At 44.0% G+C, this 24933-nt stretch overlaps 1 protein-coding gene across 1 annotated transcript; it reads left to right on the plus strand.

Annotated features, from left to right (window-relative positions):
* The first annotated feature begins 727 nt into the window (after nucleotides 1–727).
* LOC134575868 (steroid 17-alpha-hydroxylase/17,20 lyase) lies at nucleotides 728–24698 on the plus strand. Its single transcript, XM_063435308.1, has 8 exons — nucleotides 728–1048; nucleotides 3555–3693; nucleotides 9299–9528; nucleotides 9642–9728; nucleotides 11449–11661; nucleotides 21523–21692; nucleotides 23146–23249; nucleotides 24111–24698. The coding sequence occupies exons 1-8, from the start codon at nucleotides 734–736 to the stop codon at nucleotides 24386–24388; spliced, it is 1536 nt and encodes a 511-aa protein (XP_063291378.1). The 5' UTR covers nucleotides 728–733; the 3' UTR covers nucleotides 24389–24698.
* The last annotated feature ends 235 nt before the right edge of the window (nucleotides 24699–24933 follow it).

Genomic DNA, 24933 nt, shown 5'->3' on the forward strand with positions numbered 1-24933 from the left:
TTTAAAGGGCAATCCAGACGTGGACCCCTTGCTCACGTTGGCTAGAGGGATATTGGCTATACCTTACTGATGATACCTTACAAGGTTGAAACGATTGTCTGGGGTTGTTGTATCTCTCAACAGAGGGAACTTGCTGGCATTTTGGATCTGTACTGCCCGTAAGGGTGGGACCAGTCTGATGTGCTTCAGATATGTTCTCTCTGTAATGGCACTAGATGAGCTAAAACCAGCTTGAGATCTGAGTGGGGACCCACGAAGGGCAGTCTAATTGAGGTGTTGTCCGTTCTCATCTCTCTTGATACTTGTTTTTCTCTCTAGGGGATCTAACCTGCTGTGGCAGAACAGGAGCCCAAGTTTGGGACTGTTCTGCTGAATCTGGGACTGTTGAGAGACATAATGTCTCTCATCAGTCCCAGATTCAGCAGAACAGTCCCAAATACGATCAGTAATTGTAAATGCTGTTATGCAGGATGGGTTTGTTTAAGCACAGCAAATTATCAGTCATCATTCCCTTTTATTTCTGAAGTTGTATCCTGAAGAGTACAAGATACATTAATTATATAAGTAGACGTCATGAAATTCTAATCCTAATTGAATACTGGTTTCTTGTCCACACAAGGGTTAACAATTTTTATTCCGTTGGTCCCCTCTGATTGGCTGCTAGTTTGGACTCCGCATTATTTATTTGGAATGTAAACTGAGATTACCATTTCAAGGTAAAGCAGCTACCAGTATGCTTGCCTTGCTAGTTGCAGGATTGATTCTAGCACTGGGGCTAATTATTACTTCTTTTTCGTTGTTGACAAGGAAAAACCACAAGGATGTAAAGTACCCAAAGAGCTTACCATCATTACCTGTGATTGGGAGTTTACTTCACCTTGGTCATCACCTTCTTCCACACATCCATTTCTGCAATTTACAGAAAAAGTATGGGAGTCTCTACTCATTTAATATGGGCTCCCATTACGTTGTCATTGTCAACAACCACCAGCATGCCAAGGAGGTCTTGTTGAAGAAAGGGAAAACGTTTGCTGGGAGGCCACGTACAGTAAGTTGGAGAAATATGTTTCTATATAAATGCAGCAGATCTTGCTTGTTAAATCTGAGAGTGTATTCACTAGATCAGAATAATAGCTGAATTTTAGAATATTCCACATTTGAGCCATAAATTCAAATTTAGGGAATAAATCCCCTGATGTTTATTTAATAAATACTGTAGTAATATTTTAAAAACAAATTAAATTAGAATGGTTATGTTTTTTCAATTATTGAAACAAACCGCAAAAAAATGCAAGAACAGTTTTGAAACTTTGGGTGGGGTCTTTGCAATTGTTTCAAAGACCCCCAGAAGGTCACATCCCCACTCTTTGTTCAGCAGACCACAGGTGAAGCTGAAGGGAGTTATAGGGATCTGAAGCTCTCCTCCACGGGCACCTCCAACTTGTATCTCCAGCTCTTGGCTCTTCATCTACCAGGAGCTGTTTAACTGTTGCAGTCGTGTGCATGCGCATGAGTACAATACAGAAATATATAAAGGATTCTGCAAGATCTGTCTTAGAGAATAGATGCATGAGAAGATACCCGTTTTCCATAGGCGTCTCTGGTGACAGATGTGGCAATCAACAGGTGAGGGCAAAGCTCCTCCTTTCGCCAGCGTAGGCTTTCCACATAACACAAAGTAGTCTCTAATTTGTCTTAAGATATCGCTTGGTTGCATTGAAATTTCAATAAAATTCCAACGCAGAGAACATTAATATTTCATAAAGATTTTATCTCAATGAAATACTCAAATAGTGGCATGAAGTGACAGCAGTTTCTTGTATAGGAAAAAATCTGGAGTTCGTGTTAAGAGCTAAGTTAGACCTAAAAGACCACTACAGTGCCAGGAAAACAAACTAATTTTCCTGGCTCTGTAGGGTCCCCCCCCCCCCCCCCCCCACCCGCTGGGTCCCACTCCCGCCGGGCTGAAGGGGGAGGAAGGGGTTAAATTCTTACCTTTCTCCAGCGCCGGGCTTTCTTGGTGCTGGGGATTCTCCACCCTCTTCCGACGTCATCCGCCGAATGCGCATGCGCGGCAAGAGCGTCTTCTCACTGTGAAAATCACAGTGAGACAGCCACTAGAGGCTGGATTAACCCTAATGTAAACATAGCAGTTTCTATGAAACTGCTATGTTTACAGCTGCAGGGTAACCCTAGATGGACCTGGCACCCAGACCACTTCATTGAGCTGAAGTGGTCTGGGTGCCTATAGTGGTCCTGAAAACTATGAAATGTGTTAAATCATAAACCTGTTATTATCTGAAAAATGTACTAATTGGCAATTGATACAGAGAAACTGGCATACACATATTATTTAAATAAAATAATGCATAGATTACAGTCTCTCTGTGCATTATTTTGCAGTGCATTTTATACAGTAGTTAGCAGTGTATAAATGCATTGTTTCATTGAGAATCTTGGTTTATCCTTACTCCACAAGATCTACTTAATGCAAGTGACTTTTGATCCAAACCACCATTTTTCCCAATCTAAAGCTGTGCAGAAAATTCAGAGATAGTGTATGTTCACTAATGCTGATGTCATGCACAAGTCCTGAGCAGCTCAAAACCAGATGCAGAGCCATTTTCAGCATTTAGCATAGCTCTTTTTGCATGCGATGGAGAAATTGAAAACTACTATTTGCTTTGGGCTGAATATGTGGGATGCTCCTTGATATCACCTCCTCTAGACTGTAAGCTTGTTTGAGCAGGACGTCAGAGAAAGATGGCTGCGCCACTAGAGGACACGTTCAAGTAGAACTCACTTTACCTGTCCCCACCCCCCGCCCTCCAGACCCATCAGGGGTCTTTGTGAATTCTGCAAAGTCCCCAGACGGTGATAATGCCATTTTAAAAACATCACAATTACTGTGGCTTCCTGCAGATCCCTATGATTCATCTTCAGCTGGTTTCTACAAGAAAGATAATTGCGATGTAGCTCTATCTCCAAAGAACAGTCTTTAAATCCAGGCTTTAAAATAGTAAAAATTATCCCAAAGATCACAGAAAAAGCTGTTTCAATTACACAGGCATAGTCAAGAGATGAAATAAAGTATAAACAATATCAAGAGTAGGAGGAATACACCAAAATTATTGCAACCCCATCATGGGAACTCACTCTATTTAAGAGTTTCAATACTGGTAAAATTTGTTCGGGCACATGGATTGCATGGAATTTGAGCTTGGATACAGGATGGACCATCTCCATAAAATGTATTACCAGGGCTATTCACAATTTTGCTCATATTTTTGGTAGCCAATGAATGTATGTTTCTGTCCACCGAGCTGATATCAACTCTTCTGAGAAACTGTTCACAAGCCGTTTTATCCCTTGTAAAGTAATTCTCCCAAAATGTTGCGTTATGTGATCATTACAAGATTTTGTGGACAGTAGTCAGTATAGTTCCTTTTTCTGTTTAATACAAATAATTGTTTTTTAAAAAACAAATTCAATGAAAAACATAATTAAAGTTGATGCAACACCCAAATAACACCTATATTTATTATGTTTTAAAGGTAACAACTAATATTTTATCAAGGAACGGAAAAGACATTGCCTTTGCAGACTACAGCCCAAGCTGGAAATTTCACCGCAAGATAGTACATTCAGCTGTCAACATGTTCGGAGAAGGGACCATCGCTATCGAGGAAATCAGTAAGCCCATATGTCCTACTTCTCTCAAAGTATTGCAGCTAAATACATAGAGGTTAAGCTCATATCAGGGAAGTACCATCTGATATTCTACCCTGTCTATTCACACCTTGAGAGATTCCTGTAGGTCCCACTCATGAACATTCTCCATAGCAATTTCTTGCCTACTTTTCCATTGTCCTTTCTCGCACCCAACACTGGACAGACCGACAGATAGTTAGATTGTCACCATACTCCATCCTTTATCTTCTCGATGGTGCGCTGGTTCCTAATAACCTTTAGATTTCTCTTCACCAACTTATTAGATTTTTTTTGATGATTTTTAATGATTTCAAAATAACATCATGAGTTCTTTTTTTTTTTCTCCAGTCATTTGCCCATGTGATAGTTGACTGTGATATTCAGTACTCTATCTTTGCTTGAGTTTCTGAAGTCACATATACCAATAATTAAATTACCATGTTTTAGTTACACTAACCAACCACCCTTCTCACATCCTGCATCGTGATCACTCCAGACATGTATTTAAACTCATAATTTGTAGAGTAGGTAACATTATTAACCCTGTGGGTCGAAAAAGGGAACAGGGCCACCTTCTGGGGTTAATGGGAAGTACAGTGGGATGAACATTAGTTACTGATTTAACCCCATCATCACTAATTATATTATATCACGTCTCCACGATATGATCCACACAAGCACGGAATGTCTCTCTTAAAAAACAAAAATCCAGTTCAATATAGCCCTGCTGTCATTAAATGGACAGGATATCCCACGTTCTGAAATATCTTCAAGAGGCACCCATACTTGACTGGTTCACGTAAAGAGAGATAAGTATAAAATCCACCAACATCTACGCAGATCCAGGTATTGACATCTTCCCACGATGCTGTGTGCATGCTCATGCGCACTCATGCATCTGTTTAGAAAGTGTTCCATGAATCTATGTGTTCACAGACATTTCTACCAAAGTACTGTACATTTGCACATGCTAGTGGTCACGTTCATGTCAGTTATGCTCTTGGTATATCATGGTACCCTGGCCTATCAAGTAAATAAAAAATAAATAAAACCAGGTAACCTGTAATTGGTTACACTTGTTTTTTTGCCTTTTTATTTAATGTATAATGCACTAAAAAAGAGAGATTATTTTTTAAAAAAGAATGAATTTAGGAAATTTGGTGATGCCTCGCCTCTTTGCTCATTTTGTATGTGTGTATCCCTTTACTGCCATATTTAGATCTCCGCGTCTCACAATATCAAGTTTCTGGTTAAATGTTAGACACCGTGTCTTTGTCTATTTCCGAATAGCTATCACTTTGGCTAGCACAAATGTTCAAGATAAAATATTATGCTCTTCAATTTACCACCATGACAGATTTGATGAAAGGTACACTTTAATGATGTATGTGGTATAAGAAGTATCATATTTAAATTCCCTCAAAGTAATAAAAGATCTATATTTTGCTGGTGTGATGGTAAATGTCCCTTCCAGATATTACAGCTCTGGTGGTGGTTATAGTGGAAGTAAATATCAGCATGCTTCTCTAGTGACATCTAGTGGCATTTATTGAAACTTCTATGTAGTGTGTAAACAATGTGAAGTGAATTTGCCTTGCTTGTATCAGCACATCTTGGGTGTATTTAGCCCAAATTTAAGTATAAGAATTGCAATATGGTCACAGCTGGTAGTATTTACCAAAATACGTGCCAGTTTCTCTATTAAATTGAAAAAAAAAAAAACACATTCTGTTGTTCTAGTGCATTTAATTTATTATTTAATACATTGTTAGCAGATTTTATTCTATTAATTCTACATACTACAAAAGTCATTCATATTGAGGAAGTACAAAGCACCCACAATAAAAATTTTTTATATATATATATATATATATATATATAAAAAATATATGGGTGAAATATATGTATGAAGTTTACTAATATCTCACAAGTTGGCTCATTATGTTAAATAGAAAAAAGTAATAATTATTAACAGTTGCATTTCTCCCTTCATTTTACTAATTACATATCTTACTATTACACTCAGGACTAATTATATAATAATATATTGAGTATATCACCACAGAGAGTGATAGGAACGAAAACCTTCTGTCCGAGAATAGCATGAAAATGTCATGACTGAGTAAATTACATAGTTACATAACTGAAAAGAGACTTGCGTCCATCAAATTCAGCCTTCCTCACATTTGTTTTTTGCTGTTGATCCAAAAGAAGGCAAAAACCCTAGTTTGTAGCACTTCCAATTTTGCAACAAATTAGGAAAAAAATTCCTTCTTGTCCCCAGAATGGCAGTCAGATTTATCCTTGGATCAAGAAGCTATTACCCTACATTGAGAAATTATATAATTTAATATTCTGTTTTTGCAAGTATGCATCTAGTTGCTGTTTAAACATCTGTATGGACTCTGATAAACCACTTCTTCAGGCAGAGAATTCCACATCCTGATTGTTCTTACAGTAAAAAAACCTTTCCTTTGCCTTAGACCAGTGATGGCGAACCTATGGCACGCGTGCCACAGGTGGCACGCCGCGCCCTCTCTGTGGGCACGCGGCCATAGGTTTGCCATCAATGCAGTGAAGGCACCTGCCTGCCCAAAAAGGCAGGCGCCTACTCTGTTTCCGTGTTGGGAGGCAGGGGGAGGGATCTGTGAAGCAGCTCCCCTGTCCTCCCACGAGCAAGCTGTGTGAAGCGTTGCCGCGCGTTACCATGGCAACGCTCCACACAGCAGTGCACAGGAGGAGCTGCTCCCTACAATCCTTACCACCACCGGACCACCAAGATTTAGCATACTTTTTTTTTTTTACCACCCCCTCCCCCCAAACCGCACCCCTCCCCCCACACCCAGCACCCTTACCCCCCACACACACCCAGCACCCCTACCCCCCACACACCCAGCACCCCTATCCCCTCACAGCTCCCCTACCCCCCACAACCAGCACACCTATCCCCCCACACACACATCATTCCTATCCCCCCACACACACAGCATTCCTATCCCCCCCCACACACAGCACCACTACCTCCCCCCCCACACACACAGCACCCCTACCTCCCCCCACACACACAGCACCCCTACCTCCCCCCACACACACAGCACCCCTACCTCCCCTACACACACAGCACCCCTACCTCCCCTACACACACAGCACCCCTACCTCCCCTACACACACAGCACCCCTACCTCCCCTACACACACAGCACCTCTACCTCCCCCACACACACAGCACCCCTACCTCCCCCACACACACACACAGTACCCCTACTCCCTCCCACACACACAGCACCCCTACCACCACCCCCACACAAACAGCACCCCTACCACCACCCCCACACAAACAGCACCCCTACCACCCCCCACACTCACAGCACCGATACCCCCACACACAGCACCCCTACCACCCCACACAGCATTCCTACCCCAACACACACAAAGCACCCAACACCCCTACCCCCGCCCAGCACCCCTACCCCCCACATAGCACAGCACCCCTACCCCCACACAGTACAGCACCCCTACCTTCCAACACAGCACAGCACTCCTACCTTCCAACACAGCACAGCACTCCTACCTTCCCACACAGCACCCCTCACACACACACACAGCACCCCTCACACAGACACACATACACTACACCCCTCAATGCAGTATGTGTGCGTGTATTCAGCAGTCTGTGTGTGCGTGTGTATGTATTCAGCAGTCTGTGTGTGCGTGTGCTTGTATTCAGCAGTCTGTGTGTGTCTTCGGCAGTGTGTGTATTCATTGGACTGTGTGTGTGTGTATTCAGTGGACTGTGTGTGTATTCATGGGACTGTGTGTGTATTCAGCGGACTGTGTGTGTATTCAGCGGACTGTGTGTGTGTTCAGCAGACTGTGTGTGTGTGTGTGTATGTATTCCATTTGTTGAAGATACTAATAAATATAAGCTTCATTTTATCTATTTATATCATTATTTAAATATTGTATCATTGAACTCTCTGTTGTGTTATTCTTTTAAAACAAAAGTTGTTAATTAGTTCAGACAACTGAAACCTTAGTATTCAGGTTTAATTGCCGTGTTGGCACTTTGAGGAAAAAAAAGTTGCGGTTTGGGCACTCTGGCTCAAAAAGGTTCGCCATCACTGCCTTAGACCAACTTTACAACAAAACCCATTGTTTGTTCTGAGACTGAATGGCAACTCATTATATATATATTAAAAGTTCTATCAGATTCTTCTAACGAAAGCTGTAGGGTTTGAGGTGAAACAAAAACCATTACCCATACTCAGAGCAAGCACAATGAATGGATCATCATTCAGTCTAAATAAAGCCAGGCTTGTTTGAGTCTTACAAATACATTTAAGAATATTTTTTTGACGTAAACCATTGGACTGAGAAGGAAAATGGGGTACCTAAGCTATTTTATGGGGTCTTCATTAATTGTGCCAGCCATTTCTAATTAGTAAAGCTCTGAAACTGATCACAATCGTTGGATTGCTGTAGGTGCAATGCTCTCCTCAATGCAATGGATATTCCATTAGACAAACATCTCTAATCTCAGTGTTTTAAGTAATTAGTACAAGGCTTAAAATAGTATGCTACTAGCCAAGGCTTCAAAGTCACAAACCACTGCAAGCCTAGGGTCCGTGGCCAATTTCTACGCTGATGGGCTAGATTTTTTACTCGTCTAGTGATGACTGGAAATTTTGAGTCCTTTGTAAATACATACTGGAATACATTGGAAGAATGAGTTCCTAGACTATTTTTTACAGTTGAAAGATAGGTCACCAAGCTAATGTCAGATACATAATTTTTAGGAAAATGTCAAATAAATCCAAGGAAAACTGTGTTTTAGTGGTCAATGCAAATCTCCAACTCATGAGACATATTCAAAGGGAAACTATAGTGCCATGAAAACAAATGTGTATTCCTGTACAAAACTGCATCAGACATTTAGAAGCATGTGGTCCTGTTTACTACCTACGCTAGAAAATTGCATTAGTTAACCATAATGCATGAGACCTTGTTACTTTGTCATAATCATAGAAATAGCAATACATACAACACTAATTAAAAGACAACAAGAACATGAGGGGGGATAAAACAAAAGACAAATGTGAAAACTAGTCTTCATAAATTGATTTTATGTATAGCAAAGCTGTGTTTAGATCACTGCTACTCCTAAAAAGAAAGAGAACCTGAGTTCGTAATCACCCTCAATTTTATAAAATATACTAATTAACCCCTTAAGGACCAAACTTCTGGAATAAAAGGGAACCATGACATGTCACACATGTCATGTGTCCTTAAGGGGTTAAAAAAGTTATGTTGGTGTGCCAATTGGATGTGCCATTGGTGGAAAATAGGCCGTGCACAGAAACAGCCAGGCAGTGACAAAAATTGGGTGAACTATACCTAAAATTGGGAGTAGTTGAATTTTGTCTTAAAGGGATAAATATACTGCCAAGCACCACCATTTTGCTATGTTGAGCAGCTTTATAACTCATTACCCCCCAACTGCTGGTACGTTGCATGTCTGTGAATAAACCACGTGGATGCTATTTACCAAGAATCAACATATTTTATTCGTTACCCTTTGTGTTTTACAGTTTCTCGTGAGGCTTCATCACTGTGCCAAACGCTCATCGGTTTCCAAAGCAATCCATTGGACATGGCACCAGAACTGACCCGGGCTGTAACCAACGTGGTTTGCGCACTATGTTTCAATACCAGATACAACAGAGGAGATACAGAGTTTCAGCAAATGTTGAGTTATAGTAAAGGCATAGTGGACACAGTTGCCAAAGATAGCTTAGTGGATATCTTTCCTTGGCTACAGGTAGGAAAAAAGGCTATTAAATGTAGTTAATTTATCACGTCAGATTGCATTGAGAGAGAGAGAGACTAAGTGATTTGCTTATTGTTATTTCTGTTCTTTATTTTAAATTGCAGATATTTCCAAACCAAGATCTGAGTTTATTGAAGAACTCTGTGGCAAAGCGAGATAAGCTTCTGGAACAGAAATTGAAGGAACATGAAGTAAGTATTTGAATTTAAGCTATTAAACTGATAAATTCACATGTATTGGCTAGAATGGTTAACCCATTAACACATTTAAAGGGACACTATAGTCACCAGAACAACTACAGCTTATTGAATTTGTTCTGGTGAGTAGAATCATTAACTTCACCAGAACCAGAAAAAATGCTGTTTTTTTCAGAGAAAATGCAGTGTTTACATTACAGCCTAGTGATAACTCCACTGGCCACTCCTCAGATGGCGGCTAGAGGTGCTTCCTGGGGTAGAACTGCACACAGACAATACTGCCACTCAGTGTCTCCTCCCTTTGCATGCAGACACTGAACTTTCCTTATAGAGATTCATTGATTCAATTCATCTCTATGAGGAGATGCTGATTGTCTCTGCCCCTGATCTGCCTCCTTGACAGTTTTAGCCAATCCTATGGGGAAGCACTGTGATTGGCTCAGACCACCACTTCTGATGATGTCAGAGGTCAGATGCAGTTCAAAGGAGAGGCATCAGCTCTAGACTTGAATACAAGTAAGATTTTCTATATTTAGGGAGGCAAGGGGGACCAGTGGGCTAGATTGTGGTTTTAACACTATAGGGCAGGAATACATGTTTGTGTCCCTGACTCTATAGTGTTCATTTAAGCAATAATAGCACTGTTTTGATTCCAATTATCTTTGAATTTGGATCTTTGAATTCCATCCCCTTCCTCAACCACAAATCGCAAGGAATTGTTACAGATGTGTGAGCAGTTAGCGGGTTGTGCTGCACTTAGCTCTTTCACCAGTTAAACCCAAATCACACAGGAAGCAGAATATTTGGATTTTGTGTTTCTGGTATGACTGATGTCGCAAGAGACCAGTTAGAGATTTGTGTGCAGTATGACTATTCTGTTCCTGCCTAGCTGCGATCTGGGCGTCCTAAAAAAGGGAGGGGGAGGGGGGGAGGAATGGTCTGGGATAAAACTTAGCTCTGCAAGATTATTTTGCCCCAGGCAGCACACATCCAGTAGGTGACCCTAGTTTAAGTTGCAAAATGTAAGAATCAAAAATAAAAAACAATAACATTATTATTATTATTATTATGATATTTATATAGTGCCATCAAATTCCGCAGCGCTTTACAATGGGTGGACGAACAGACCTGTAGTTGTAACCAGACAAGTTGGACACACAGGAACAGAGAGGTTGAGGGCCCTTCTGGATGAGCTTACATGCTAGAGGGAGTGGGGTAAAATGACACAAAAAGTTAAGGATAGTATTAGACTAATGGCAGTTGCAGAAGAGGAATCAGTCGGGAGCTTACAAATTTTATAACTTGATAGAAAAGGAGGATTCGACATCCCTGCAGACCTACATTTTTTAATTTCATGCGTAAACAAGAGAAAACCATTGGAGAAACACCTGGCTGATAAAGATCAAGCTGAAGTGGATGATGGGGATACCAAGGAGAGAGTCGGGTAAACTTATCTACCCTCATCCCATGGATACCCCATCCAAAAAGACATCATCTTGAGTCTTATAAAAATGCAAAGAATAATGAACATGTACCAGTGACCCCATAACTGGTCACCCTACTGTGTAAGCTTTGTTTCAGGGTGTCCAACTATTTATTATATGAAATTATCCATATTTAGAAGGGAGTACAGATCTCTAATGTTGGCCTGAGAATGTTTTTAATATTGATTCTAGATTCTGTATTACCCTGACCTGTCACATTTTATGCACAGGAGGCATTTTGTAGCGAGGCAATAAAAGACTTGACAGATGCTCTTCTGAAAGCAAAGCTTAGCGTGGAAAACAACAACAGCAATATTTCCCAGGATGTGGGGCTCACCGAGGATCACCTGCTTATGACGGTCGGGGATATATTTGGAGCAGGAGTGGAAACCACTTCAACTGTATTGAAGTGGGCAGTGGCTTATTTATTACACTATCCAGAGGTAAGTCATTCAGTTATTCTGTATCACGGCATGTGGCAGAAGCAGCCACCAGAAACCCGTATTTACCATGTTATTTGTCCCTGTCAATGTATCTTGTATATTATGCCAGCATGTTAAAGAAGAATCCATGTGCACATACCGTTATTGGGTCCGTGGGTGGCCGCCGTTCGCCTAATCTCCACGTGGCGGCGGCCATCTTAACTGCCGAACAGCGGTGTTTGGTCGTCGAGCGTCTGGAACTAAAATCGGACGCTCGACTACCCAGACACCGCTCAGACCTCCAGGATCACCAAATCATATGATCCAAACTGCCGAACGGCCCGCCGTTCGGTAGTTTGCATTCCCCAGTCTAGGGGATTCATCCGAACCAAAGATTGGGGTCGGATGGCTGAGCTGTTCGGCACTTTCTATGCAGTGAAGTAGACCGACTACAGGGCCAGAATCTATGGAGCCGTTTTCGGCTACTGTGTCCCTGCAGTCGGTCAAATCTTTACATACCTGTAACTCCCGAACCCCTGGTCTGATCTGGGTGAAATTTGAATATGTTACTCACCCAGAGCAGACCTACCAGGGGACCCCCGTTTATCCTCGTACCCCCCGTATTTAGGGGTCATTCAGAAACTGGGGAAAACTCGGTTCCCTCTAATTAATTTACCTGCTAATCTAAGGGGAGGAGAGGGAGGGGAGGTGATTGTGAGGTGATTGGTTGTTTTGAGTTACCTCCCTTGCATGGGAAAAAGCCATAAAAGAAATTGTGTGAATAAAGCTGACAGTTGACCTCCAAGCTATGTGTCGTCTAGTTCTTGGAGGGAAGGGATTGTAACCACGCTACCCGTTTGATACCTATATTGGATTGCTGTTCCTGTCTACCAGCGGAGCTACCTTGGATCGTACCTCTACTCCGCTACAATTGGTGGCAAGCGACGGGATCGTACTACACAGCAAGAGGCATTCAGCAGGAATTAAAAAGGACTGAATGGAAACAGATTATACCCTCTTGAAACGGGACACGCTAAAAGAGTTACTGGAAGCGAGAGGGAGGATAGCAAGCAACAAAACAAAGGCTATCCTAATCGCAGAACTCATGGAAGGAGACAGAGTCGCAGCTGCTGCAGCACCCCCAAGGGAGGGGGAAGAAACTGAGTTTACCAGAGAATATAGGGCCAGGATGGCTCTATTCTCACCAGCCATGGCAGCACAGAAAGCAGACCAGGTGTACAACGATGTACAGGCTCTCTTTATGCAGCGATCAGCGCAGGGAAGCGCAACAGCGGCCCCCACCCCGCCAGCGAAAGCTAAAATACCGTACCAGGTATTCAAAGCATTTAATGATACCGAGGGGGACATTGATGGCTATTTACAGAACTTTGAACTTTTGTGCCAGCTACATGCCATTAGCACTGAAGAACAAGTACGAGTGCTAGCGGGTAACCTATCCGGCCGCGCAGCAGATGCCTACCGAGCTATGCCGGCAGAGGATATCAGGGACTATCAAAAGGTAAAACAAACCTTGCTCGCACGGTATGCCCTTACACCTGAAGCATACCGAACACAGTTCCGGGAATTACCCAAATCAGAAAAAGACTCACATGCAGAATTTGCACACCGCCTACAACGGGCAGCTGACGGGTGGCTTGAGGCAGCCAAAGCCGTCACGGCCCAAGAGATCAAGCAATTGATGATGCTGGAGCAGTTCTACCGACGTTTGTCTCCACAGTTACAGATCTGGGTAAGAGAACGTAAGCCCCGTACTCTGCATGAGGCCGCTCAACTAGCAGATGAGCATCAGGACTCCCGACGGGAACAGCATGTCTCCAGTAGAGTGCAATCTACGCCAGCTGTTCCCCAGCTTACCCCAGTAAATCCGCCCCGACCAGGGGGGACCTACCAGTCTCAAACCCCCCGGTACAACAACCGGGCATCTGTCCGGTGCCATGCATGTAACCAGCTGGGTCACATGCAACGAGACTGTCCCCAAAGCCGGGCCAGACCAGCCTGGACCCCTCAACGACCACCAACCACCCCCCGAGCCGCGGTACACTGCTATCAGGGCAGGCCCTGGGCTCAACCTTTCACCTCTACCCAAATAGCAGAACCCTTGGGCACCCTCCATGAGGTAAACCCGGTCCAGGCGGCCTCAGACAACCGCCAGGGCCACCGACAAGTGGTCCATGTGGAGGGCAAGCGGCTGGAGGGGTTAAGAGATTCTGGGGCCACCATCACTCTGGTACGGAACCATTTAGTGGCCCCGAACCATCTCACTGGGGAGTGCATTGCAGTTCGAGTGGCAGGGGGAGCTATCTACAAGGTACCCACTGCTAAACTACATTTGGACTGGGGAGCGGGGGCAGGACAAATTGAAGTGGGGATGATGCAGGACCTACCTGCCGATGTGATTTTGGGAAACGATTTGGGGGAGCTAACTTCCGCGTTTGTTACCCGGCCTCCTCCACAGGAAGCTTACCCGGTCGTCACCCGCCAACAGGCTCGCACCACGGCACCCCACCTTGACTCTGAGGCTCAGGTAAGCACAAACCCCCCTGATCACACTGTATTACCCTGGGCTGCCCCATTAGAATTTGGTAGCGAGGTCGCCCTGGACCCGTCCCTACAGGTTTACAAGGACAGGATAGATAAAGACCAGACTGGCAGAGAGGGGGAGAGATATGCTTGGGATAAGGGGTTATTATACCGGTATGTAGAAAAAGTAGTAGCCGGGTCAATTCCTGTACCCATTAAACAGTTAATTGTGCCTCGAAAGTATCGACAAGAGTTAATGCGAATCGCCCACGACATTCCCATGTCCGGACACCTAGGGATCAGCCGAACCAAACATCGGCTGCTACAGAACTTCTTCTGGCCAGGGATATCACAGGATATTAAGCAATACTGTAATACTTGCGATACCTGTCAGAGAGTGGGAAAGCGGGGGGACCGATACAAGGCCAAACTACACACCCTGCCCATTATTGAAGAACCCTTTAGCCGAGTAGCGGTAGACATTATCGGACCACTGAGACAAAAAAAGCCCGTCTGGTAAGAAATACATATTGACCGTGGTAGATTATGCCACTAGATACCCCGAAGCAGTAGCCCTAACGAATGTACACGCAGAGACCATAGTAGACGCCCTCATGCGTATCTTTACCCGTATGGGGATCCCCCGGGAGATCATTTCAGATCAGGGTACCCAATTCACGGCCGAGGTCACGCAACAGCTTTGGAAAGTATGCGGGGTCCGAGCTATCCTTAATTCCCCATACCACCCCCAGTCCAATGGCCTCTGCGAACGGTTTAATGGGACCTTAAAACAAATGATCCGCACGTTCGTAGCCACTCAGAAGAACTGGGAGCGGTTCTTACCCCATCTCCTGTTCGCCTACCGAGAGGTGCCCCAAGAGTCCACTGGGTTCTCTCCCTTCGAACTGTTGTTCGGAAGGAGGGTAAGGGGACCCCTAGACCTAATAAGGGAACACTGGGAGGGGGGGACGACCATTGACGGCACCCCTATCGTACCCTATGTGTTGGAGTTTCGGAACCGCCTGGAGGAATTGACCCGAGCTGTGCGCAACAACCTCCAGGCGGCCCAGACACGCCAGCGCCACTGGTATGATAAGGGAGCCAGGGACCGCAGCTTTCAGGTCGGCCAGAAAGTACTAGTCTTACGCCCCGTCCCTACTGACGAGCTGCAGGCTTCCTGGCGGGGCCCATTCAAGGTGGTAGAGCAGGTCTGCGATACCACCTATATAATCGGCCCCTGCGCCGGGACCGGGGACCGACGCATGTTCCATGTGAACATGCTGAAGCCCTACCACGAGCGCACAGAGGAAGTATCCGCCATCTGCGCCTCGGCTGCAGAGGACACAGATAACCTACCCCTCCCTGACATGCTGGCCCGAGAAACGCTACAAGAGGATCTCGCAGCCGTACAGCTAGGAGACCGCTTGAATCCCCAGGAAAAAGCTCAGGCCCAAAGTTTAATTAGGGAAAAAGGAGCCACTTTTTCCAACCTCCCGGGATATACCCCGTTAGCTACCCATCGGGTAGAAACCCTAGATCCGGTCCCACTCCGTCAACCGCCCTACCGCATTCCCGAAGCAGTGAGGGGGAACATGTACAAGGAACTGAAGGAAATGTTGCAGTTAGGGGTAATTGAGCATTCAGATAGCCCCTGGGCATCCCCCGTAGTACTCGTGCCGAAGCGGGATGGAACTACCCGCTTCTGTGTAGATTACCGGAGGCTCAATGATAAAACCATATCCGATGCCTATCCCATGCCCCGGATAGACGAGCTATTAGACAAAATGGCTAGGGGGAAATACTTAACCACCATTGATCTTTGTAAAGGATATTGGCAAATTCCTCTAGCCGAGGACGCCATTCCCAAGTCGGCCTTCGTCACCCCATTTGGCCTGTACCAATTCCGGGTCATGCCATTTGGGATGAAGAACGCCCCGGCCACCTTCCAGAGGATGGTGGACCGACTATTGGACGGGTTTCAGGAGTACGCTTGCGCCTATCTAGACGACATAGCCATCTTTAGTTACTCCTGGGCCGATCATTTAGACCATATCGGAGCAGTGCTAGACCGCATCAGGGAAGCCGGACTGACCCTCAAGCCCAGTAAATGCCATATAGGGATGGCCGAGGTCCAATACCTCGGACACCGAGTAGGCAGCGGCCACCAAAAACCCGAACCAGCCAAAATAGAGGCCGTAGCTAAATGGCCAACCCCCCGCACTAAAACCCAGGTACTAGCCTTTTTGGGGACGGCAGGATATTACCGAAAGTTTGTACCTAACTACAGCGCCCTAGCCAAGCCCCTTACCGACTTAACCCGCAAAAACCTTCCCAAATTAGTAGTATGGGCCCCAGAGTGTGAACAGGCCTTCCAACTCCTAAAAAATGCCCTTGTTAATGCCCCTGTGTTGGCTGCTCCCGATCCGACTAAACGCTTTCTCGTCCATACAGACGCTTCAATGTTCGGATTGGGAGCAGTACTGAGCCAGATCGGAGCCGATGGCGGTGAACACCCCGTAGCTTACCTCAGCCGAAAACTTTTACCCAGAGAAGTAAGCTACGCCGCCATCGAAAAGGAATGCCTTGCCGTGGTGTGGGCCCTCAAGAAACTACAGCCCTATTTGTATGGACAAACATTTTCCCTGCTCACAGATCACAACCCGTTGGTCTGGCTGAACCGGGTGTCAGGAGACAATGCCAGACTGCTGCGCTGGAGCTTAGCGCTTCAGCCCTTTGATTTCAATATCCAATATCGCCCGGGGAAGCTCAATGGAAATGCTGACGGGTTATCCCGACAAACGGAACTAGACAAGTGATCTGTGGGTACTCCTCCAGACATCCCCAAGCCGATCCGTTGGGATCAGACTGTGTATGCTGGCTTGGTTCTGGGGGAGCATTGTGGCAGAAGCAGCCACCAGAAACCCGTATTTACCATGTTATTTGTCCCTGTCAATGTATCTTGTATATTATGCCAGCATGTTAAAGAAGAATCCATGTGCACATACCGTTATTGGGTCCGTGGGTGGCCGCCGTTCGCCTAATCTCCACGTGGCGGCGGCCATCTTAACTGCCGAACAGCGGTGTTTGGTCGTCGAGCGTCTGGAACTAAAATCGGACGCTCGACTACCCAGACACCGCTCAGACCTCCAGGATCACCAAATCATATGATCCAAACTGCCGAACGGCCCGCCGTTCGGTAGTTTGCATTCCCCAGTCTAGGGGATTCATCCGAACCAAAGATTGGGGTCGGATGGCTGAGCTGTTCGGCACTTTCTATGCAGTGAAGTAGACCGACTACAGGGCCAGAATCTATGGAGCCGTTTTCGGCTACTGTGTCCCTGCAGTCGGTCAAATCTTTACATACCTGTAACTCCCGAACCCCTGGTCTGATCTGGGTGAAATTTGAATATGTTACTCACCCAGAGCAGACCTACCAGGGGACCCCCGTTTATCCTCGTACCCCCCGTATTTAGGGGTCATTCAGAAACTGGGGAAAACTCGGTTCCCTCTAATTAATTTACCTGCTAATCTAAGGGGAGGAGAGGGAGGGGAGGTGATTGTGAGGTGATTGGTTGTTTTGAGTTACCTCCCTTGCATGGGAAAAAGCCATAAAAGAAATTGTGTGAATAAAGCTGACAGTTGACCTCCAAGCTATGTGTCGTCTAGTTCTTGGAGGGAAGGGATTGTAACCACGCTACCCGTTTGATACCTATATTGGATTGCTGTTCCTGTCTACCAGCGGAGCTACCTTGGATCGTACCTCTACTCCGCTACACGGCACATGTGGGTGAATAATGGAGAAATGGCAGTGATGGATATTTCTTGCTGCCTTCGGTTGAGCTATGTAATGATGACAATGGCAGCAGATAGAATATCGCATATTTAATGGGTTGTGAAAAAACAAACATTAGGACCAGGGCAATGGGCAAAAAGGTTTAATTAATGGTCGTACATCGTGTGTGTGTGTGTGTGTGTGTGTGTATATATATATATATATATATATATATATATATAAAACACACTGTTTTTCTAGGGGTGTATACGGCAATATCAGCCAATCACGGGATTCTCAGTGCAAAAAGTAAAATTTTTTATATAACATTACGTATTGCTGTTAGTCTTCTGTTAACCGATATGACAGTCTTTGATTTAGGAACCCAATTAAAATTTGCAGGTGCTTAGAAAGAATGTTTTTTTTTTCCCAAGTGCAGGATGTTTAGCTGGGTGTGAAAACTGGTGTCAGGCACACGTGAGAAAAATATTGTATTGTATTCTAATCAGGCCTACTGACCATCCCATCTTTCTAGCTATGTATACAGTAATACTTTAGCTACAGAAGTAGAAAGCAGGACATGAGACGGACACCCTGTAACATATATATATATATATAGCTCTGTACGTCTAGGGGAATATTCACTAAGCATTGCATAGATAAAACTGTTTATTTTCCATCACTCTCCCTTCCTATAGATGTCCTACATTTTTTGCATATGTTTAATAAATGCAGGTTTCATACCTGGCAGTATAACACTCCATCTGAGCATGTTGCTCTTTTTTTCAAATATTTTTATTGTTTTCACATAAAAAAATACAAAACAAAATATAAATTGATAAGATCTCTTAAACACTGCATAAGCTGACAAAACAGATTATCCAATATTTTGAGTCTCTCATTTTCAATTTCTCCTCTTAAACATTCAAGGTCTGACTGAGACACTAAAATAGCCAATGTAATGCATTCCAATATAATATAATATAATATAATATATATACAAAAATTTGCAAAGGGTAGCAGTCCAAGGACTTATATAAAATATAACTTTTATTTACCTTCCAATACCTTTCATTTTTTTTATTGGAAGGTAAATAAAAGTTATATTTTATATAAGTCCTTGGAGTGCTACCCTTTGCAAATTTTTGTATTCCTGGCTGGACAAGCACCGGGCAGTACAGTGATTTTTTGGTGGAGTGCAAGATTTTTTCGTATACATACACACACAAACTTTATACACAACCATGTGGACACCAAGGGACATTTTGGCATGGGGACCTCCCCTTATCTATAAACCATTATAAGAACATAAAAAAAGAGTTGTTAGGGCATTATCATAATTTTTATTTTCTGGGTGTTTCAGTAGCCACTTGTTCCATATCTTATAAAAGAGGTATCCCTTACATCTGACCTTATAATAACCTTTTTTCCATCAAGCATTGATATGCTATCTGATTTTTAACTTTAGACCAATCAAGAAATTCCACATACTTCGATGTCTAGCGATGATCCATTTCACCGCCATCAGAATGTTAAACACCAGTGTTTTATTTAACGATGACAGATGGAGGAGGCGTGGCCAGCAGAGCACCTAACCAGACATCTACCATCGGGGCTCCGATGCGACCCCGCAATAAACAGACCCCAGCAACAAAAATCTCACATCTGAAAACACACTATTCGCAGCCCCCAGCAGAGGACACAATGGGGCGCAAAAATAGAAAGCAGAACCGCAGGGAAAACTTTCGCTTGCCAGACATCAGACTCTCCTTCGAGAGGCACACGCCACGAGCGCTGCCTAAGATGGCGCCTGAGGCCTAGGTCGACCCAGAAACCTTGGAGGACTCCCACGAGGAAGAGGAATCCCTTACCTCTCCTCGAGCCAGTGGAGGGTATCAGTCCCTTGAGTCAGATGAAGACTCCACTCTGCCTACCAAAGGAGACATCAAGAGACTCCTGACCAACCTGAAAGAGGTCTGGAAGGCCGACCTGCGTGAGACCCAGGCTGAAATTGGTGTAATCCACCGGAAGATCAAAGTGGTGGATGCGAGGGAGACAGCCAGAGACAGCAAGCTACAGGCAGCACAGAGCCAAATCGCAGGGCTCACCCAGCAAGTCCACCAGCTAAGTCGTGCAGTGGCTACACTGGAGGCCCGCCACAGACGCCGGAACGTCCGCCTACGAGGAATCCCAGAGACTGTGGAGGGGGAGGCGCTGTTGTCCATGGGAATAAAGGGGTGCAATGATCCCCCTCAGATAACGTCGGTGTTCCACAGTGCAAGCCGAAGCTCCTAGGGACACCATCGCAGTCACAAGGGACAGAGCAGTGAGAACTGCAATTATGAACCGTTCCAGGACCTTTGGGACTGTCACCTACGACAGCTGCACGGTATCTATTTACAGAGACCTGCCATTCTCTGTGCTGCTGGAGACGAGGCAGCTAGCCCCCATCGCCAGAAGGCTGAGAGACAAGTACAGATGGGGAACAGAGGGCATGCTTATAGTCCCCCGCGGTAAAGAAACACTCACGCTGTCATCCACTCGTTTCTGCAAAGCCTGGGCATGACAATCACACTGCCCACCGAAACCCAGACGAAGGGAAAACCTAGAAAGAAGAGAGGCTCTAGATGGGACAACCCGCAACCGCCTACTGACTGGCGCACCCAGAGTAGCAGCTAACTGGCAGTGGCACATGCCGGGCAGCCAGGACTTGTAGTAAGACTTGTGATAAGACCCATAGCATTCCCACCTGTTGATAGCCAAACTTGGCCTCTCACACAGCTGCACCACTGTCTGACACAATCTTTGTTTCATCTTTATTACACTTACGCATCTCTGCTTTGCTCCTCCAGCTTCAGTGCTCCCAACCATCACCTAAAAAGCTATCTTTAGGTTTAGTTATACCCCCATACAACGGCTAAGATGTATATTCTATGTACAAACTTTAATAAAAATGCAAATTAAAAAGGATGACAGATAGACCAAGTCAAAGTGGAACAGCGCCTTTTTCTGGTGTTACCAGAATTAAAGTCCCTGTAAGATCGGAAATTAAAGCAAAGGCTCTGAACCACAGATTCTTAATTTTTTCACAGGACCACCACATGTGTAGTAGATTACCCTGAGACATGGTCCTCTTTTTCACTTACCTCTCTACCTTTTTTCCTTTTACCTTCTTGTTTATTTGTTGGTGTTTAGATCCAGGTTTTAAAAAGATAAATAATAAAAATGTGTAAGCTACTGGCATAGATCAAAGCTTGTTATCTGATTCAGATATCTGTGTAACCCTTAATATCGGAGGACTGGAAGGCAGGATTTTATAAAAAATGCTTCAAGATTTATGTCGAAATTTCCTCTCCTTTTTGCTCAGTTCTTCATATTCCAGACTCCTCGTTATCATCCTCTCTAACTTGTGTTCTCAACCGTGTTATTCAATTAGCTTAGCTCACATTTTTCTATAGTACTACACAGAAATCAAAAATGGACTAGATGAGGTGTTTAATGCAGATATTAATAGATACATCAATGCATATGAATTTACATTTTGACAATTTGATTATTATAAACTATAGGTCCAACTCAAAATCCAAGAGGAACTTGATGCCCAGGTTGGATTTGAAAGATACCCATTGATCAGTGACAGAGGGAAGTTGCACTATTTGGAAGCCACCATTGCTGAAGTGCTACGTATTCGCCCCGTGTCGCCGCTGCTCATTCCGCATGTCGCCATGGAAGAATCGAGGTGAGTTAGGTCATTGTCATGAAGTGCCAAGTGAAGATCACTAAGGTATGCGATGACATCACATTATTGTGCCCCCAGCAAATTCCGTATGCGCAGAGAAACACAAGTCTTGCTATAGTAGGGATATCCATCTCCAGTCCAACGTAAATAAAAAAAATATTCTGGAATCAAAACAAAATGTAAATGCCCTTTAGAGATGACCTGGGAACAGTTTCAACTCACTAAGCTTAGTGAAGCCAATCAGTTTCTGAATAAAGAGCATATGCAATAAGGGGCATACCTAGAGCAGTTGGCACTGCCCCTCCCACTTTAAAATGTAAAAAACACCCGCAGTATTTTTAATTTTTTCAGTTTTTAAATTGCACAGATGTGTACATTTTGATAAAACCCTGTCCTGCTCCCTTCTACAAAAATCCTCTCCTGCCTGCCATTCTACAAATGCATGTCCTGCCCCCGTTCTACAAAACTCCTGCACCCCCTTCTACAAACCCCTGCACCCCCCTTCCCACAAAAACCTGCCTCTCGCTCTAAAGCCCCTGCTCAGCCCCTTACAATAGAATACATTTTTTTTTACACAACAATATTAGCAACAGTCTTCAGAGTCCAGTCCCAGGCACATAGTCAATCGCACACAGTTACAGGCAGACAGTCACACAAACAGTTACAGACAGATAGTCGCGCACACACACCGTTACAGGCAGCATTCCACAATCACAGGCAGACAGTCACACACACGTAGTAACAGGATGGCACTCACACACACAGTCACACACACAGACAGTCACGAGTAGACAGTCACACACAGTTACAGGCAGACAGTCACACACACACACACACACAGTCACAGGCAGATAGACACACACATACACAGTCGCAGGCAGACAGACACACACACTATCTCTCTCTCTCTCACACACACTTACAGTCCACTTGGGCTGGAGGAGTGGATTCAGTCCATGCTGTGTAGTTGTTGGGGGAAGCATGGACTCCAATCCTGCTTCCCCTTGATGTGCAGCAGTAACATCAGCGGGTGGAGGCAGTGTTTAGCTCTGCGCTCTGCTGCTGGTTTGGCTCCGCCCCCGCTGCCAATTAGCCACACCCTGTTTATTTTAGATGAGGCGGTTTTAAAATTCTGCGTCTGCCTGTCCCTGCGTGTGTGAGCTGCGCGAATGTCATGGCAACCTGTCCCTGCCGCACAGCTCACACATCCTAAGGCCACCCTGGTCATGGCACCCCCGTAGTGAGTGGCACCCGGGGCAGACCGCCCTCACCCCACACCCTCCTTAGTACGCCACTGTGTGCAATAAATATTTATGTAGATTTATACAGATTTGTATGTGCAAAGCTGGATTAATTGGGGATAAATAGCTATCGTCACTTTGTAATCTTTATTTTAATACAACTGAATTGGGGTTTGTTTATGACAGTGAACTGTGATTTTCTTCATTCATAGCATTGGAGAATACACAATTCAAAAAGATGCTCGTGTGGTTATAAATCTCTGGTCTCTTCATCATGACCCCAATGAATGGAAAAACCCTGAAGTCTTTAATCCAGGTATGTATTCCAAGAACATATATTTAGTACATCACTACATATATAAATAAACTCCCTTTTAAAATCAAAGCTCTGGAGATCTTCACAGAAACATATATCAATATCATCATGTCTCTATCAGGGTTATTTCAAGTGCGAATTCAAATTGAATTTCAAATTGAAAGCCACAGTAACAAAACTGACAGCCTTCGTAATTAGGGATTTTTCCATTTCAGCTTTTTTGCTCTTAGATTTGGAATTCACTGTCAATTCTCACGTTAGTAAATATCTCTGTGTCTCTTAACCTAAGCCCCGTTGACTCATTTCTTTTTAATTTGAATGATCTATGTGTAATCTATGATTAATTTGTCGTCAACTCTGTCCTACGTATGACCCATTCTGTAATGTACAAATGGTAGCACAAAGTAAAGTTATATCTAGCCGTTATTATTTTTACTACCCCCACACCGCCATTCACTGATGGAGGATGTAATATGTGTATATATTGTAGATCCCAGTACCAACCACCAGTTTCCTTCATAGACTGTGTAATGGCCAATTTATGCCTCGATTTAATCATTTTGGATTAGCTTCTTCAAATGATTTTAATATATTTAGATAAATTTAAAAAACAAAATTTCAAATATTAAAAATCAATATATTTATGCAATATATAAAAAATAAATGATTAAAACCTTTTTTCAAAATATTTAGTCATTTAAAAAGCTTATCCTAAAATATGAAATCAAGACCATAATGAGTAATAATAGTTCTCATTAGAGGGTGGGGGGGGGCTATTCAATTTACATTTTGTTTTTATAATTTCTGTGTTGGACTACTGCGTTTTAGAAGACCATCAATAAATGATGTTACATTTTTCAGACCGATTCTTGGACGAGAATGGAAATCGTATTTATTCCCCCTGCCCAAGTTACATGCCTTTTGGTGCTGGGATCCGTGTTTGTCTTGGAGAAGCCTTGGCCAAAATGGAAATCTTTCTCTTCCTTTCGTGGATTCTGCAGAGGTTTACCTTGGTGGTTCCAGAGGGTGAACAGCTTCCAGACCTGGAAGGGAGGTTTGGGGTAGTTCTTCAAGTGAACACGTTCAAGGTGATTGCTAAATTGAGGAATGGTTGGAAGAACATAGACACCGCCACCTGAGAACAGAGGAGAGTCATTTTAAAACCTGAAAATGCCGTGCTTTTTTTAATTTGGTAGATCAATTAGGTTTTTATTGAGGTATTTGCACCAAAGACATAGTATACCGTATTACAAGGAGCAAGGAACATATGTAACATCATATACAGCGGTAGCATGTGCTATACCTCGTTTCAAAATACAAACTCGGTCCTCAGGGGATAAGTGCAACTCATGCAATGACAGAAATATTAGCAGTTGGTCATGTAGTGAATAGCCCTGTCAGCTAGAGGTGGTGCTATAAATAGGCTTTAGGAGACAACAGGTTTGCAGCCTTAAGTATTGCCACGCTGTACAGGTGGTGGCTGCAGCTTCATAGGGTCCTGATTGTATACTGGTGTTGTTCGCATGAGTTTTCCTATTTTTTTCCCCCCTCTCTCTGTCCTTGGCTTAGCTTTGGTAGTCTGATATTAAAGCCAGTTATAGTGCATGAGATATGGCAGGTTAGTGTATGTGTTTTGGTTATTTTTGAAGGTGGGACGCATAGGTCCCACGTTATCAAGTGTTGC

The sequence above is a fragment of the Pelobates fuscus genome, chromosome 10 (genome assembly GCF_036172605.1).
Source record: "Pelobates fuscus isolate aPelFus1 chromosome 10, aPelFus1.pri, whole genome shotgun sequence".
Classification (NCBI taxonomy): Eukaryota; Metazoa; Chordata; class Amphibia; order Anura; family Pelobatidae; genus Pelobates; species Pelobates fuscus.

What these genes read in the sequence shown, in the direction of transcription:
- LOC134575868 (XM_063435308.1), top strand. Translation starts at nt 734, where the DNA reads ATGCTTGCCTTGCTAGTTGCAGGATTGATTCTAGCACTGGGGCTAATT. An exon ending in CATCGCTATCGAGGAAATCA is followed by an intron (nt 3,694 to 9,298) that starts GTAAGCCCATAT and finishes TGTGTTTTACAG; the next exon opens with TTTCTCGTGAGGCTTCATCA. An exon ending in CCCTGAAGTCTTTAATCCAG is followed by an intron (nt 23,250 to 24,110) that starts GTATGTATTCCA and finishes TACATTTTTCAG; the next exon opens with ACCGATTCTTGGACGAGAAT.